Source organism: Accipiter gentilis, chromosome 1, assembly GCF_929443795.1.
Source record: "Accipiter gentilis chromosome 1, bAccGen1.1, whole genome shotgun sequence".
NCBI lineage: Eukaryota > Metazoa > Chordata > Aves > Accipitriformes > Accipitridae > Astur > Astur gentilis.
In genome coordinates this window covers 24,793,076-24,807,271 of record NC_064880.1, presented here as the reverse complement: position 1 = coordinate 24,807,271, position 14,196 = coordinate 24,793,076, and the positions used below count along the sequence as shown (strand labels likewise).

At 47.8% G+C, this 14,196-nt stretch overlaps 1 protein-coding gene across 1 annotated transcript; it reads right to left on the bottom strand.

Annotated features, from left to right (window-relative positions):
* Positions 1-1,785: 1,785 nt before the first annotated feature.
* On the bottom strand, positions 1,786-6,041 carry FZD7 (frizzled class receptor 7). The gene has a single exon (XM_049798877.1). The coding sequence runs from the start codon at positions 5,431-5,433 to the stop codon at positions 3,697-3,699; it is 1,737 nt and encodes a 578-aa protein (XP_049654834.1). The 5' UTR covers positions 5,434-6,041; the 3' UTR covers positions 1,786-3,696.
* Between the last annotated feature and the right edge of the window lie 8,155 nt (positions 6,042-14,196).

Below are 14,196 nucleotides of genomic sequence, written 5' to 3'. Positions count from 1 at the left end.
TACTTTACACCAGCATCAAATTTCACCTACAATCTCAAATTTTAAAAATCAACTTAAATCCCAGGATTTGGATAGTTTTTCATAAGTGACTTTAAATCCAGAAGTACCTAATAGGAAATAGTGAAATAAAAGCATTCAGCTTTAGTGGTTTCTGGTGGAAACAGAGACATTTCCTTTCAGATATGAATGTCTCGTGAACTAAAAAAAAAAGTCTCTTTAAGTTTTTCCACATATGGACAAAAAAGTAGCCATCACACCTAAATGCAGTTTCTCATCCAGCTAGCAAAGATGGGTGGTAAGTGGAGAGAAGAGCAGTGGGACAGGCCGCCTGCATGAATTGCGGGCTTAGCTGTCCATGATGTATTAAGGATTAATTGCATGTTTAGCGAGGCAGCTGTGGCTGCACAGCTCAGGGGCATCAGTCACACCACTGCTCCCGTCAGTTCCCAGTCCTTCAGAGTGCGAGCTGTTTCAGCCGTTCCATCGCTCTAGCTGCACTGATGGATTAATGGGAGGAAATGTTTATAGAAAGGTTCAGGTTTCCTAAGCGAGTGGAGTAAACCCCCCTCAGCAATGACCAGCGAGCTCATGTCATAGAGCAGTTTGAAGCAGCTTGACTCGCAGGAAAGGAGAGGCCTTTTCAAAAAGCAAACTTGACAAGTGAGTGATTCTGGGGAGCAGCTAGAGGTGTTTTCAAATAAAAGATGTGGCTTTTCTAGAGAGGCAGCACGAAGGGGGGCTAGCTCTGACAAGAACTTTAAATCAGTAGTTTGTACACTGTAAGTGTAAAAGGTTATGTTTGAGAACACCGTGTCCGAATAAAATAGTGCCCTGAGAGAAAGTGTAACTATTGCACACTGTGCCTCAGTGAATGAAACAATATTGCAGTGCAGATACAGCTACCAGGATCGCATCTAGCTAAGGCATCCTGGATCTCTGTGCTGTAGCTTAAATTTTAGTATAGCCATAGCTTAAAGCAAAGGAAGGGTGATGAACCCAATAAATAGGCTGAAATCATTGCGAGAGAAAAGCTGGAAACTATCATCATTTCACAGATGTAAAATTCTGTTTGCCAGGGCACTTTCCGTGATTGTAGCAACACAGCTTGAGCTCTAAACATTCATTTCAGTTTAAAAAATGAAATAAAATAGACCCTTCCGTTGAAGCTGTCAGCTTTCAGATGACTGTGATAAGAGAGAATGTAGGCTTTGGGCTAGCTATTAAGATTAAAGTAAAATTCACCTGAACAAAACTGGAGATAGCAAAGGTGCTAGGGGAGAAAAAAGCCAGTTCAAAATACTGCCCTTTGAAAGCTATTGAAAAGGACATAGTTCTTAGTGTTTCCCTAAAACACGCCACCCGTCAAAGCAAGGATTTAATTTACAGCACTTGTAGCACTCTCCAGTTCTCAATCTCAAAGTCTCTTTGGAATAGGAAGAGAGCATTATCCTTATTTTCTAGATAAGGAAACTGGTTTATCAGCTTGGCCTCAGCAAGAGGCAGAGCCTGGAAGAAAACTTGGCTAGGATGCAAGTACCTCAAGCGAGGGCAAACATTTGAAACTGTCTCAAAATGTGATCTCCTATTGTGAGGGGCTGGTACTCTGAAAGGCCAGTTTCAAGTCACAGCTGAGTTTCTCATCAGTATATTCATAATGTATTCACCCACAAGTCTCTGGCATCTCCCCCAACAAAGTGGGGGGGAGATGCCCCTCACTGAGCTGCCCCCCCTTCGATAACCTGCCGAGTGTTCAAAGACTGAAAGAACTTCATTGGAGCCCTTGTATTAAAAATTATTTATTTAGTGATCTGTACATGGGATGAAGCAGGGCCTCATACAGACCTTCAAAAAAAAAATCAAGTAAAAACATAAATACATATTTTCTTACAAAAATGAGATTTACAAAATATACATACTGCACTTGTCTTACGCATTTTTTTTCCTTTATCTTCCACGTCCACATTATAAAAGACAAAAACCTAAGCCCTGCAAGTCTGAAATCAGATCTACTGAAGGATTTGGCTGATGGGCCCATTCCTCATGCCCAGACTACTGGTACACCCTCAGACAGCAGCAGTCTGCCCCCTCACCCTGAACAGGTTTTTTCTTTTTAAGTTTCATTCCAGACAATTTTCCCCCCAAACAATGAAGAGCAGCTATAGGGTGGAGACTTGCTAAAAATCCAGAATTTCCTATTTTCTCCTTAGGCAAGAATATACACACACACATACACTTATAAAAACAACCCTTCGGCGAATATAAAGTAGTATGCAAAAAATAAAATATGAAGAAGTCAACATAAAAATTTCAGAATAGAAAAATCTGTCACATTCCAAAAGGAAAACAATGCATTTGATGATTAATTTTTGAATGTCTTTCCTTCCAAGATGTGATCACTGGAAACTTAACCAGCTGTATTTTAGCTGAAATGAGAAGGCTCCTCACTTGCAGTAACTGCTTGCTTTTAAACCCTAACCCCAGCCCCCTCCCGCACCACAAATAATTGCCATGCAGTTCAGGGAACCTGAGGAGCAGGCAAAGGGTCCATCGTGAGCCAAAAGGATTCCTCCTGTCCCCAGAAGCCAGCTGTGTATCAACTTTACCTGCAGTGAGCTCACTGCAAAGCAGGAGAGAAAGCAGGTTTATGGGAAGGAAAGAAAAAAATCGTATCTTTTTGTTACATATTTTAATGGCTCGCGTTTTGGCAGGTGCTCTCAGTTACGCTCTTCTTGCGTTTCCTTCAGCTTAGAAAAGCGACCCATATTGAACGGCAGGAAAACATCCTGCCTCCTCCTTTTTCATAAAAGGAATGTTTATTTCTGCAAGCTCCTCACATCCAAGGGTGAACCTCAACGACTTCTTTTTGTTAGTTTGCCCATAAAAACCGATCCCATGCTTATGCCTTTCTACATAGAAAACACTTTTGTTTCCCCCTTTGTCTCCTAGAACAAAGGCAAGGGGGAAAAGCCTTCTGCTGAAAAGCAACAAGTCATTTCTTTTCAGGGTGTGGAATAGCAACCCCCTCCTTCCCCACAGCAGCAAGAACAACAGACCAAGGGCCGAATTTTCACTTTAAAACAATTACAACAGGTATCACTGAGGTAAAAAGGAACTTGTGAGTTGACAGAACAGAAGCATCTCACCAGCACACGATCTGGGCTGTAGCTGGTTGTGCAGTACTCACGTGATTGCTCCGCCGAGCTGGAAGGAGCAGGCAGTAAGCTCAGGCTTGGGAGTTACCCTGCCTGCGCTGCAGTTTGACCCCAGCAATTCAGAGGTTTGGCTACTTCTCGGCAGGGGCAGCTCAACAGATCTGGCTTCCCCCTCCCTCTCGTCCAAAGCAAGGCAGGATGGTTGCAGTTGGGTTGGGTTTCTTTTCTGCACAAGGTAGCAGGAGAGAGTAGTAAGGGGACTTCTTGTGAGTGAAGGACTCTCCCATCCCACCAGTGGCCTCTTTTTCTGTGCTCTTCCACTTAGCTGGGCATAAGCACCACTGGACACAGCCCGTCTAATCCTTTATGCAAAGATTTTTTTTTTTTTTTTTCCCCAAACCCTCTGGGAGGAAGAAAAAGTTTGGAAAAGCCTCCCTTCCTCCCTGTTCAGGGAGCCATTGCTGTCCTCTTCTGCCAAGTATCCCTCTCCTCTGCTTGTGTGCATGCATGCATGTGTGTGTGTGCCAGAGGGGACAAGGGGGTCTCATACTGCCGTCTCGCCTTTGCTGCCGGTGCTGAGTCTGTGGTAGAAGCGTCGCCAGGACTGAAGGGTTTTGCCAGACCAGATCCAGAAGCCAGTCGTGATCCCAACAATCATGGTCATGAGGTACTTGATCATGAAGACAGTGAAGTCCGGGCTCATAGGGGCAAAGTGGCTGGGACAGGGCACGGCATAGGTTTTGCAGGTCTGGAGGAGCCATGTCTTCTCCCAGGTGCCACGGAATGCCTGCTCATAGAAGTAACATGCCAGGACAATGGTGGCAGGTACCGTGTAGAGGACACTGAAGACACCAATGCGCACCATCAGCTTCTCCAGTTTCTCTGTCTTGGTGCCATCATGCTTCATGATGGTGCGGATGCGAAACAAGGACACGAAGCCAGCAAGCAAGAAGGAAGTGCCAATGAAGAGGTACACAAACAAGGGCGCCAGCACAAAGCCCCGCAGCGAGTCCACGCTGTAGATACCTACGTAACACACCCCACTGAGTACATCCCCATCCACCTGCCCCATGGCCAAGATGGTGATGGTTTTGACAGCGGGCACAGCCCAGGCAGCCAGGTGGAAATACTGGGAGTTGGCCTCGATGGCCTCATGGCCCCACTTCATCCCAGCAGCCAGGAACCAAGTGAGGGACAGGATGACCCACCAGATGGAACTAGCCATGCCAAAGAAGTAGAGGATCATGAAGAGGATGGTGCAGCCTTCCTTCTTGGTGCCTTGGGCCACAGTGCGGTAGCCGTCCTCAGAGAAGCGCTCCAGACACACCACCCGCTCCTCCAGCAAGAAGCCTGCTGCGTAGGCCACTGCCACCATGAAGTAGCAGCCCGAGAGGAAGATGATGGGCCGCTCCGGGTAGCTGAAACGGCGCATGTCCACCAGGTAAGTGAGCACAGTGAAGAGGGTGGAGGCGCAGCAGAGCACAGACCACACGCCCACCCACAGCCGGGCAAATCGCACCTCTGCCTCCTTGAAGTACATGAGCCCGTTGGGCCGGGCTGGCTCACAGGGGGCCCCGCAGTCCCGCTCCCCCAGAAACCGGTAGCCCAAGTAAGGGGGCACTTTGAGCTGCCGCGGGCAGGAGAAGGAGAAGCCGGAGGGGGGCTGCGGCGGGGTGAGGAAGTCAGGGAGGTAGCCAGCCGTGGGGTGGGCAGTGGCCCCCCGGCCCGCCGCACCGCCGGGCCCCGGCGGGGCATCCGATGTGTTCTGCCCCACGCAGATCTCGCCCGCGCCATGGACGGGGAAGTTCTCACAGCGGAGCCGCTCTGGCCACTGGAAGCCGAACTTGTTCATGAGGGCCTCGCAGCCCTGGCGGGCCCGCTCGCAGAGAGAGCGGCAGGGTGGGATGGCCTGCTCCAGCACGGTGCACACCGGCGCGTACATGGAGCAGAGGAAGAACTTGAGCTCGGCCGAGCACTGCACCTTGACCAGCGGGTAGAACTGGTGCACCTCCAGCCCCGCGTCCTCCTGGTTCGTGTGGCCCAGCAGGTTGGGCAGGATGGTCTGGTTGTAGGCGATATCCGTGCAGAGCGGGATGGAGATGGGCTGGCAGAAGCCGTGGTCCGGCACGGAGATGCCCTTCTCGCCGTGGTACTGCTGCGCCGCGGCGCCCGCGGGGGTCCCCAGCAGGGCGGCCAGCAGCGCGGCCAGGCCCAGCAAGGGGCAGCCGCCGGCGGCCGCTCCGCGGCCGCGTCCTCCTCCTCCTCCTCCTCCAGCCCGCATCGCCGGGGCGGCCGGGGGCCCGGGGAGCCGCGGGGAGTCCTTCAGAGCCGGGCGGCGCGGCGCCCCAGGGGCATCAGCGTCCAGAGGGCAGCGGCGAGGCCCCTTCCGCGGGGCAGGGACGCGGCGGCGGGGGGAGCGCGGCTCCGCGCCGGCCCTCCGCGACTTTCTTCCCCGGCTGCGGCGGCGGGTCGGCGCTCGCAGCGCTTCCCTCGGCGAAAGTTTCCGGAGCTGCTCCTGCCGAAGAAGGCGGCGGCGAAACGGGAGAGACGCGCGAAGACGGGCGGCGGCTCCAGCCAGCTCCGCGCAGGGTCCCGCGACGACGGCGGCGAGGCGGGGGCGCAGCTCTCCGCCCGGCTGCGCGGCCTCGGCGCCGGGGATTTAGGTTACGGCTAAACGGATTATTACCTCGCCCGGCTGAGCCGTGTATTTTACTCCGGGGCTTAAATAACTTTTAAAATCCAATTACTGCGCGATCCTCCCCGGGGCTCGCCTGGGCTCCGCTCCCGACGGGCGCCGCTGCGGGCTGTGCGTCCGGGGCAGCCGTGCGCCTCCCGCCTCGCTCCGCTCTGCTCCGCCCGCGGCCCCGCCGACGCCACCCGCACCACAGCTCCCGGCCCGCGGCCGCCCCGGCACAAAAAAAAGACACATATACGCGCGGGCGCGCCGCGGGGCCCCGCCCCCGCCGCCGGCCCCATTCACAAACCGCGCCGGGGGCGGGGCCTCGCAGCGCTCGCCCGCCAATCGCTGCACAGGGGGCGGGGCGGGAGTGGGGGGAGGGGAGGAGGGAGGAGCCCGCGCCGGCGGAAAAAAAGTTGCGAACAACTTTTTCCCATCCCCGCCGGGGCGGGGGCGGTAGCGGGAGGAGCCGCCCCGGCCCCCCCCCCCCCACTCACCCCCCCCGCGCTGCAGGGCAGAGCCGGGAAGGCAGGGGGGCCCACAGCCAGCTCGCTCAGGGTGGCCCGAGCAAACTAAAATTAACTGGCTGCTTTCTGAGCAAGCTTTGAAAATGCAAACAGCTGCCTGTGCCCAGGGTTATTAAAAAAGAAGAAAAAATAATGGGGGGGGGAGAGGCGGGGGGAGAAGCAGCGCCCGGGTACATCTGCAGAATGAGCTGATTGCGTTGTCGGGATGTTCGTGTCTGTGCGCCATCGCCTCCGCCAGCGTGGGGGGTTTGATTTGTTATCGCAGCATGACCGTTGCTTTTTGCTGGCAGAATAAATGCTTTATTCATGCAGATCGAAGCCTTAGCTGGGGGAAGGCAGCTTTTTTTGAAACGTCCAGTGTTACCTAAGCAAAGAGGAGAAATTTTAAATCTCCATCTGCACTGCTGCAACTCCTTAAGAGACTCGAAAAGGCTGTAAAAAAGCAGCAGTTCCTCTGTGGAAGCACCCGGCCTGCCTGCAAAAGAGAAAACGGCATAGGTCAGGAGAGGGCTGTTACCGGCCTGGCAGGCGATGCTGAGCAGATCTAGAGCTAGATCAACGTACATTTGCGAAGGACAGAAGTGTGGGTTTTGCAGCATAGCTGTGTTTTGAGGTACGCCGCCCAAACACAGGTTGTTGGAACCATCCAGCCTCTGGAACGTGCAGGCAGAGCATGTCCTCGGCAGCACAGAAAGGGTGTGCTCGACAAAAGCCCTGCAACAACGCCTGCTTTTCCTTCACACTGACCTAGGAGAACCTGTGGTCAATGACAGGCTTGGGCCAAGTATTATTCAACCTAGCTCATCCCTGCCTTTGAGGATAGAGGTCCCCTGAACTGTACTATTCAAATTCTTACTTTTACTCCTTTACTTGGGATTGTGCTCCTATTTGCAACTAAGCAAATACACCAATCTGTGCTGTCCTCCAGGGCAGTTCAAGAGAGCAGGGTTTGGCTAGGGGAACTCCAACAGTAATTGTTGGACAAATGTTTCCCATACCCTCTTCTGCTCATGAACAATGTGTCCTCGTGCCAGTAAGACCATGGAGCTGCAGCTTTTGTTACATTTGTTAAGAGAAGTTGATAGTTATAAACAGGCTTACAAAAATAAATGTACTCCTCTAGAAGTGGACATGTTTTTAAAAATAGTACTGTGTTCTCCAAAATATGTATGGGCAGGACTAGCTACTCATGGCTGCAACAGTTGCTTCTGGAAAAGAAGTAAGTCTTTTCTTCATTCTCAGTTATAGCTGTTTGAGAGTGCCTTAGAGGAACTTCAGTTTTTCAGTTTGTTAAGGCTTGCAATCTGAATTCCTCACTTTTCTACACCTCGTGACTAAGCAGGTTTTTGTGATACTCTTCACCTAAATAACCTCCCATGGTACAAACTTACATGAACTTGTCTACTCTATTGTTTGTTCTTTAGCTGCTAGTAACTTTCAAAAAGATTATTCTTTCCAGTTGTTTCTTTTTTTTTTCCTCCCATCCTATCTTTCTGTAATGCTCCATGAGCTGTTGAGTCATCTATCTGTAATAATCACCTTAAAGCCTCTATTTTTCACTTTGGCTTGTATGACTGACTTCATCTGCAAAGCACTTTGTGATATTCACTATGAAATACATTGGATGAAAGGAGTTGTTTCACTGGCAGGCAATGACAATGCAGAGAAAGTAAAGCAACTGCAAACTTCCTGCCCCATGCATCACTCATTCCGATTTCTGTACATAAAGAGACAAGTTCAGAGCTGGTAAAATTGTATTGCAAGAAACTATATTTCAGGAGTAGGGAGACAGTGACAGAAACTATTCAGAGTAAGGAATGTCAAATCAAGTGGTAAGACTTTAACTGGGTATTTATTTACAAGACAGGGCAGATGGCGTCAGTGGTTCCCCCTGTTTTCTACTGGTCCCATTTGTCAAAGTCATTCGTCCAAACCATGGTATGAACGAAAAGACGACTGGGAGCTCTGGTATGTGCTATAAAAGCTGTGTGACTCCATTACACTTATGATGAACATAACACAGAATCAGAGTGAAGCCAAAGGGGGAAAAAAAAAAGGAAGTGGAAGGCAGAAAGGAAGAAGGAAGGAAAGCTGTATCCTGAGTTATTTCTTAGGGACATAAGAAAAGAGTAACATCACACGGAATGAGGCTGCTAGGCCATCCCAGATGGCAGGAATGTGCAACACAATTTACTGTGATGGAGGAAGAAAGTCTCTTGGGCATGTTACCAAATTCCAAGGGGTTTTTTCCTATTTAGACCCACTGGGAGACGGGACACAATCACTGAGAGAAGCAATGACAGTCTCAAAATGGCAGATTGTGGCCTAAGAAAGTCCCAGGCTCCTAAGTCAGTCTAGGACATACTGACAGCTTTCAGGGGACCAAAAAAAAAAAAAAAAAAAAAGTAGAAGAAAAGCAGCAGCAAAATCCAGGATTCTGGAATGCAGCTTACCCCAAAGCATCCAGAACCTCTGTAAGTAGCATTAGCCACATTCAAAAGGCAGCAAACTTGTGCTTGTCTCCTGTTTTTACCTCAATCTAAATTCACAAGTGTTAGCCTGCAAAATTACTTAAATTTCCTCACAACAGGAGGGATTCTCATCAGCATGTAAGCATGGGCAGCCACCGTTAGCCAGGTTATCAGCCACCCAGAACAAATGTGCTGCACAAGACTTTCAGTGTCTGAGAAATTGTCTATTGCAACCACATAGTAGTTCAAAAGGTTTTCTCTAAAAATCTAACCGCTAGCGTTCTGAGTATGCTGCATGGTCTGTTGGCAATAAACCTTCACAAGCAGAGTCCTGGCAAGTCCAACATACCAGAATAGATTTACAGTCTCAGGTATTGGTACAAACTCTGGAGCTGTCTGACTAGACTATCATGCATAGGGAGGAATTGTTAGGAGCAAACAATTGATCTGTCTTTTTACACATTTAAAAATAAATCCAGTTCAGCTTCCAAGCTAAGTCAGGATGAGGAGCGTCATCCCTACATGGTATCTTTTTGTGCTGTTTTAAAGACTCCTTAAATGGTGCTAATATCATTTTCCTTGTTTCCTATCCCATCTGATACAAAACTCTTCCCATGGGGGGGAGGGAAATCAAAACAAAACACCCCCTCCCCACCCCACCCCTTATTTTGGGTGCCTAAGGGTGAGAATTTTCTGATTACCTGTTACAAGTTTTCCAGTCCTCCTTGCCCTCAGAAGAACAAAGGCTATCACTTCCCCCTTCTTCCACCTGCTCCCAGAAACTTGCTGGGCCTCACCAGCTGTCCTCATAACTGGCACTGCCAATGTGTCCTGGTGCAACCACCTGAATTGTGAGATTTGTCCAGTTATGTTTAGTAAATAAATTCCATGACACTTTTAACCTCAACATTTTGAAGCATACTTACATATACTCTTACATGATCAGGCAGGCTATTGAGGTAAGAACATCAAAATTTGCACTCCCTAAAGCTTAGTGGGGAAATGCCAGGAGCCTGGGGGGAAATGATGTATTTGCCTGTTTTACATAATGATTTGCATAATTAGAAATAAAGTAAGTTCACAGTATTATCTGCTTGCATTTCTATCAGCCTGATAGATTACTCTAAATAGCACCTTGTCTGAGCTCACGGAAGAAATCTAGTCTTTCTGTAATGTGGCAGGAGAGCCTGGTATTTCACAGGCAGGGAGTGGGGAAGGCAAGCCCCTGCCCCCCACCACGGAGGCTTAATTTGAAATTAGATTGAAGATATAAGAAACTGATTGAAAGGAGCATATGGGGAGGGCACAGGTGACAAAAGGAAGGGGATACTGCTGGAGGGGATGTGGTTTCCCGCCGTGAGAGAGGTAAGAGCTGGTTGCATCATGGATTTGTAAGATAATTATTAGCTTATGAAGTAGTATCCCAAAGGATGCAGGGAAGCAGCATTGCCTTCCACATTTACGAACAAATTGGGGAAAACATTAAGAAACATTCACAAAGATGGGCTATCAGGCTGATGATTGCTTTCATCTTCCAGATCCATGAATAAGAAAACAAAACCTGAAGTTGATCTGCTCATCCCCACTCAGCAGTTCAGGGAGGACATCAGTCACATTTTAACCCTTGCATGACACTTTGAGTTCCCCTGTTTCTTTAAAGTGAATTTTATCTGCTTTCTCACAATTTTAGGGTTGCAGAGGCCCTTTGGCATAAAATGCAGGCAATCCTTCCCTATTTCACTTTCTTAAGCTAAGTCCTTTTTTTTAACAAGACAAATTATCTGCTGGCAGCAGTATTATCAGCCAGGCCCTGTCTTCATTCTGTCTGGGTGCAGAAATACTACAGTATGAAGAAGGGAAGCTTCCAGAGACAGTGGGAAAAAATTACATTTGTCCCTGCTGTCCTCTTTCCGTCAGTGGGGGAAGACCCTGCTCTGAGAATCTGGCTGTAGTATAGGCACATGCAAACTTACTTTCTGATCCTTTAAATCTTAAAAGGTGCTTCTGTCCTGGCACGGTGCTTGGATGCTTCCCAGACTACTGCAGCTGATTTTGGCCAATTCCATATACACTGGGTTGTGTGACATCAGCCTGGGCAGCACTGTGAGCAGAAGGAGCTGCCTCAGCTTTCCTCGGACAGCCACCTTGTCTCAGATGCTGCAGTCATCCCAGCCTCATGGGTGCTCCAGTTTATCCTGAGCTTCTTCCAGTGCCTGTGAAAATGACTCCCAGGCTTGCAAAGATCTCTAGCAGAGTTACTCTTTGCTTTATAACCCTGAAAGTATTACAGATCCAAACAAAAATAAATATACCTTTCCCTGCCTGCTCTCACCACCGTGGAATGTTTTTCAAAAATTTGGCTAGTGTCTTTTTGTGATTCAACTTCCCCTTCCCAGAATTATATTCCTCCAGACCTCTCTTCCACACCACAGATTCTTGGCCTAGTCTGAACTCTCTGTCAGACATCCCTTTTCCTCCAAAACCTAGTGATTTTGTTCCTCCTGCGTGACTCCTGCTTCTGTAAGTCCCCCTTCGGTTTCTGAGGCCAAAGACAAGTGCTAACACCTGATCTCTAGGTCCTTCCTGAAGGAACCGCACAATTACAAAGCCCATCTCTCTGCAGAAAAGCTAGAGAAAACTAGTTCTCCCTCCTTCAGCCAGGCAATTCTGTTTAGCTGTCCCATTTGCATAGCTGCCATTAAGGTGACCTCACTCTCTTATCCGGGAGCATTTCTGCATGCAACTCAGTAACATAGGCTGACTGAGGTATGTAACAATTTAGTGAAAAACAGCCAAGTGTCTCAAGTTTGTGCATAAGTTTCCCACCTCACTGCAGATGGTGCCACAATATTTGTGAACGCTGAATTATGTTTTGTTTCCAGCACTGGGGTTGGTGTGGACATAGTGACTGGTGCTCTGATCACTCTTCTTGATACCTTTTGATTGTGGGGGATGCAATGGTCAAATGCATTGTGTGATGTGTTTTGTCATTTACGCCCAACCTTGTTTTAATTTTGTTTTTCTATAGACTCATCTGTTTGAGATTGTATCTTAAATTCTCTTTAATGCACAGACTGAAGGCTTGCACTTGTCCTGTTTGAGTTGATGTGCAAGGATTTACTTGTTTCAATAGAAACAGAGCAGGATACTCATCAAAGCCTCAAACTCTGTTTAGGTAGGAAGAAGAACCGGATTTAGCCCAAAAAAAAGAGGTGGGAGAGACCCATTATATCGTTTAGCCACTGATATTAAATATGTTAGTGGTATAATTAGTCTAATTTTAAATGTCTTGAATAATGGGACTATTGCCATCTCTCTTGGGACACGGTTCTGCCATCTAACAATCATATTGGCAGGAAGCCACTGCCTGATGTTCAAACAAATGGTTTATCTTTGCTTGATTAAGACTCACTAAAGATGAGTGCAGCCTCCAGAAATATGTTGTTTCCAAAGCTTAGAAAACAAGGGAAGAAGAGCTGTTATTCAATACAGAATTTGCCAGATGTCTAAAGAGGCTAAGGAATTCCTAAGCCTCTGTTTACAAAATCCTCTCTCCTCCTCCCATGAATGCTTAAATTACCAATCACTGCTACCATCCTATGTTTAGGGTGAAATTTCCTTAACCGGCTCCGCTTCCAAAATTGGATTGGCGAGAGAAACAAACATTTTAATTACTTTTATTTTCCCTCTTCCTGATGGGCTTGCACAAATTAACCCTTGTCCTCCAAAATTACAGCTAAACTCTTAAACAGAATTGTTTCTTCCTTTGGTCCCAATCATGCCCTGGAGACCCACTTGCCAAGGTGGTTCCCTGTTTTGAGGCCACGTGAAGGCTTGCTCTGTGGGGCTACTGCAAGCTGCATCTCTGCAAGATGAGCGATGATGCTGCTGTATAGAGAATTTCCCTTTCCACAAGAGCTCCCAGGCAGCAGTGATCCCAGGTGCAATGCTGTTAAGGAAAAGGGGCAGAGGGCTAATGCCAATGCCTACAGACAGCTCTCCTGAGAAACTGGGGCCATAAGGTTTGTGGACCAGCATCACACACTCTCCTTTACCTTTTTTTTTAACGAGTCATTTCTAAACTATAATTTCTACCTCAGTGTCAGCCTGTGTTGACTGGACCCTCCTGGAGCTGGAACCAAAGGTACTCTGAATGGCACTGGAGATATCAAGCTGATTTCCTTCTGTGGAGGGAGGAGAACCAGAAAGCAACACTTCAAATAAGCTCCCTCCTCATGGAGCCTCTGAAGGGAATGAGGGCCCATTTTCTTAATTACATGTTCATTAGTATGTTTAGTGCTCTCCTCCCTCTCTTCCCCCAGCCCTGCCACCTGGGAGTTCCTACTATGTTACTGGAAAGCCACAGAGGTTTATTTAAATACCACATAGTCAGATTGGAATGAAAAGCTATGAAGCTTCCCCTCTTTAATACTTTTTGAAATTATTCATGGGCTATGCTTCTTGCCTACGTAGAAGGTGCCTTCTGAGATTCCTGCAAGTCAATGCAGAAATAGCTGTTTGAATTGAGCAATAATTAGAAGCATATGGAGCAAAGCAAAGCATCAGAGAAATCCCATTCTGCTAAAGAAACACTGCTGTCTGAAATAGATTTCCGCTGCATGTAACATTTTCTCATATGGACTAAAAAGAAATAACATCATATGTCTGGTTTGCACCTACCAAAGCTGGGAAATTCAAAGTAACATCTGTAATGCTGCTCTGAATTCAGTCTAATACCGCATGGCTTTTGCAGCCTCTACATTTGCCTGGACCATAGTTACAATTTATTTTCTTTGCTAGACCTCAGAACTATGGAGATTCAGCTTCTTTTTGTGAATGTGTGTGAATGTGAATATTTAATGGTTTTTTCCTCAATCTTTGGGGTTTTTTTTGTTTGGGGGGGGGGGGGGTTGAAAGGATTTAAAATGCTAAGGAAATGTTTGTGACTTGAGACATGATTATGGTCTTTTGTAATCCACAGGCTCAGTCTGGGGAAGGTACTCAGAGCTCTCAAATCCTAATTTGCTGCCAAATTCTTGTGTGCTTGATGTGGTAGATTGTTTCACTCCTGACTTCTAAAAATAGCAGGTCCTGCTCTCCTTGCTCCCACAGATCATCCCTTTGAGTTTAGAGATAACTGAAAACTCTCAGCACCTCAAGGGGAGATGTACAGCACCCAAGCTCACATTTTAACTCTCTATTTCTCATTTGCTTTGCTCACGCAAGTGCAACAGGATGAGGTTTGCTGTGAGGCTTTTGTTGAACCATGTTGTTGGGGTAAGATGATTTTCTTTCAATGATTATAACTTATTGACCTGATAGCTATCCATAAAGCCAGATTTTGGTCAGCTGCTACACATGTACAGCAG